The sequence below is a fragment of the Setaria italica genome, chromosome III, assembly GCF_000263155.2.
Source record: "Setaria italica strain Yugu1 chromosome III, Setaria_italica_v2.0, whole genome shotgun sequence".
In the NCBI taxonomy this organism is placed as follows: Eukaryota; Viridiplantae; Streptophyta; class Magnoliopsida; order Poales; family Poaceae; genus Setaria; species Setaria italica.
The window spans coordinates 43,115,815-43,119,562 of record NC_028452.1 but is presented as its reverse complement, the minus strand read 5'-3'; the positions used below and the strand labels follow the sequence as shown (position 1 = coordinate 43,119,562).

Sequence of the window (3,748 nt, the reverse complement as noted above, 5' to 3'; positions counted from 1 at the left end):
AGGACTTATATATATCGCTGTCGGCAACTATTACAAGCTAGTACGGATGGCCTATCTGGAAAAAATCATTAATCGTGATGGTATAAGGAATGGAAGTTCAACTTGTCTGGAGGTTGCTACGCTTGTGTATTCTGGGATTTGAATTTTGCAACAATAAAATCATCAATGTTTTTAACAAATTAATTATATTAATACATGACCAAGAAAACTGGTGTAGTAGCGCCTATACCCTCCTTTGCCTTGTGCGCCTCGTTAGCTTATTATAGTGCTCTTGAAGCAGGAGCTGGCAGCACGATGGTGTTATTAGGTGCTCCTCGATCGTGTCCTCTCCTATACTAATTTTTAGGCTCTGTTTATTTGAGATTATAATCCACTCAGATTATATAAGTTAGATTATGGGTCAAGAATACTACAGTAAAACATCACATTGGGACCACAAATAATCTTAGCTTATTTCAGATTATATGTATATTTGTGGTCCATGATGGTCTTTTATCCTACTACCCTTGGACCATAATCTAGGTTATATAATCTAGAGGGAAAACAAACAGGTTCTAATCGAAGACCAGACCTTGAGCGTAACAAATTAAAAACTCATCAATGATGGCCCATGTATCGCATTGAAAGAAAGGAGGTCACTGTGATCAAATTTTGGTCATCCTTTTGCAGCAAGCCGGATAAAATCTCGATCGCTAAATCAACCAAATTTGGGTATGGATCTTAGGCTTTGATCGACCTGCTTGAAGTTCTTACACTGGAAGAGTTGTTATAAGTGACTACAATAATTTTCGCTCCGCGATACAGCTGACATCTGGTGGTACTTGAACAGATTTTCAAAGAAAAGATATATCCTTGAGTTATTGTGAATCTAGCTAGCTAGACGCTCTTCTTGTGAACATCGGATTCAACTGACGAAACTGCAGCAGCCGGCACCTGCGAGCATGAGCAGAGGCCACGCAAAACTAAAACTACAGCAATCACAACGAATGGGACGTAGAACTGAACCAGCTTCGGTGTTGCTCTCCCGGACCCCAACATCTCCCCAAACATGGCAGACTGAAATGCATGAACAAGATGAAAATTAGTTGAAAATTGAAAGAATTTGCCCAACAAACCTGCTACTTAAATTTCACCTTATTTTTACCAAGTCCAGTTAAATTAAAGCTAAGATTCAGTATGTGGGTAAGAACAACACAGGAGGAAGGTCGACAGTTACCAAGTATGTAAGCATGAAAACGCCGGCCATGAGGGAGGTGGTGGCGGCCCAGCGGCGGCGCGCGAGAACGCCGTAGAGGTTGGCGACGCAGACCGGCCAAAGGAAAGCGAGGGCGAGCCAGACGAGGCCGCGGAAGAACGGCGGCGGGTCAGCGACGAGGTAGTGGTCGACCTCAGCCGCGAACCATCGGTAGACGTTCACCAGCGGCGCCGGGTAGAGGCGCCGCGACAGGACGACCTGGGAGTCGAACAGTGGCGCCGCCACGGCGATGAGCAGCGAGAAGAGCGCCGCCACCGCGTCAGCCGCCTTCGAGACGACGGCCATTGTTGCCATTGGGTTGCGCGGCGAGGTTGGATTTGGAATTAATGATCTGGTTTGGGGGATGGGATCGGGATGGAGTTGCTGGCTTGCTACACCTGCTTGAAATGTACTTCTTGATCGTTTCTATAGGGAGTTCTAGGGGGGATGGGCCGGGGACGGAGTTTCTGCACCTGTTTCATCTTCAACAACAATTTCGGTCGGTAACACCAATCGGGACTAAAGAGTCACTTTAGTCTCCACGGATCACGAAATTTAGATCCCCCACGGATGAATTCAAAAAGGATAACATCCCCTACTCAGTCGGATATGCTGTGTAGGTAAGATGGTAAGGAAGCTACGCGCAAGGTAAAAGGTTGCAGGGGTTCGAATCCCATGCACCGCGCACGTGCATATTTCGCGTGAAAAATCGCGTGACATGTGACTTACGACGTGCGCGTGGGGGGAGCCTCAATCGCGTGACTTGTGACTTACAACGTGTGCATGGGGGAGCCTTCCGGGAATTTATAATATTTTTTACGCAAAAACTCTTTAGTCCTGGTTGGTATTACCAACCGGGACTAAAGGTTTATCTTTAGTCCTAGATAAAAGATTCGAGATTAAAGATGGGGAACTTTAGTCCTGAATTATTAGTCCCAGTTAGATTTTCGAGACCTATGCGTCTCTCCAACCGGAACTAATGCTCAGTTTTCTACTAGTGAATGGAGTTCTTATTGATCAGTTCTACAGGGAGTTCATGTCAAACTCATTATTTTTTTTACTTGTCCCACTTATTTGGTATTTCTCAGTATTTTTTTCAGTACCTCTATGTATTTTTTTTTATCTTTCCACCATAGGATTCATCTAGACGGAGAGCACTTATTTTATCTAACCATAATAAAAATCATCATTGTCTAGTGCTTTCTTCATTTCAAATTGTAGTTTGATACATAGATTTTGCTACGCATCTGGACGTAATTTATGTCTATGAAACGGAGGGAGTATTGACAATAAAGGAGTTGTTGATTACTAGAGCTGATAACTGTTGCGTTGTCAAAGCATTAGTGATCTACTGTCCTTGAGCCAAAAGTAGAAAGATACTTGGGGAAGAAACACCAAAAGAAAGACTATATTTTTTCACTTAAGGCTAGCAATCTACTGTCCTTGAGCCAAAAGTAGAAAGATACTTGGGGAAGAAACACCAAAAGAAAGACTATATTTTTTCACTTAAGGCTAGCAGAGGAGCCCACCGGTGCCGCCGTGGCGTGGCCTGGAATGCAGCTGCGGAGGAGCTGCACCCAAGCGTGCACGCAGCCGGGTTCGAGCCTGGGCGGGTGCGATCCTCACCTGTGAGACACACCAACCGTGCTAAGCTCGGTTTGCACCAAAGAAAGACTATACGGACACAAGACTTATCCAAATTACCGAATTGTGTACTTCTATCCTCAGTTTGCATAATTCACCCCGCTTGGCTGGCCACACATGCCTTGCCCTAGCTAAGAGGTTGTTACATCTGTATATCTCCCTTGAGTATAGTATATGACTGATTCGGGGTTTATCCATATTCGGGCGTTTGCATTTTACAAAAACAATTGCAGTAGATTCCTGCGTACACAGGCTCATCTTTTACGGTTAAACTATGAAAGAAGTGGGTCATGAGACCATTTTCTATCACTGATACATTCTTGTGATAGAAAATAGTTAGCTAACCATCTTGTTCATCACGTTAGTGAAACCTTGGTGGGTCGTTGGCTAACTTGTTGACCCTCCAGCAACATATACTAGTGGTAGCGTTTGTCCGCCGTTTGTTTTTGCCGCTATTCATAATCTTTATGCTTTTGCATTTTTTTACTTGCGACTTGAGTGCATTATTTGGACTTTTAGAGTAGCTTGATAGTCTACTTTACTCTAGGTTGCAAAAATAGGTGGGTGCATTGTATAAATCTTTGAAACATATCTACATAGATATGGACATATTTATCTTGAAAAGGTTTTAGGAAAAAGAAACATAAGTTTGGTTTTTACTTTTTAAGCTGCAGTAACTCATCCCTTGCTCCACTGATTACGGACGCCCACCAATTTTCCTTACAAGGTTGCAACTGATTTTATTTTATTTTCTTACAAACTTGCAACAAGCAATTATGGGCGGCCAGCCTCTTGCCAAAACTCTTCCTGGCGTACGTTAGGGGTTAGAGAAAAAAAGGATTATTCTGTGGCTTTCGGAAGAACGCGTAG

The 3,748-nt window shown here is 43.5% G+C and overlaps 1 protein-coding gene across 1 annotated transcript; it reads right to left on the bottom strand.

The window, feature by feature from the left end:
• Positions 1-731: 731 nt before the first annotated feature.
• LOC101763244 (sigma intracellular receptor 2) lies at positions 732-1,608 on the bottom strand. Its single transcript, XM_004964004.2, has 2 exons — positions 1,217-1,608; positions 732-1,056 (listed from the first exon to the last, which is right to left on the bottom strand). Exons 1-2 carry the CDS (start codon positions 1,547-1,549, stop codon positions 877-879), a joined length of 513 nt encoding a protein of 170 aa, XP_004964061.2. The 5' UTR covers positions 1,550-1,608; the 3' UTR covers positions 732-876.
• Between the last annotated feature and the right edge of the window lie 2,140 nt (positions 1,609-3,748).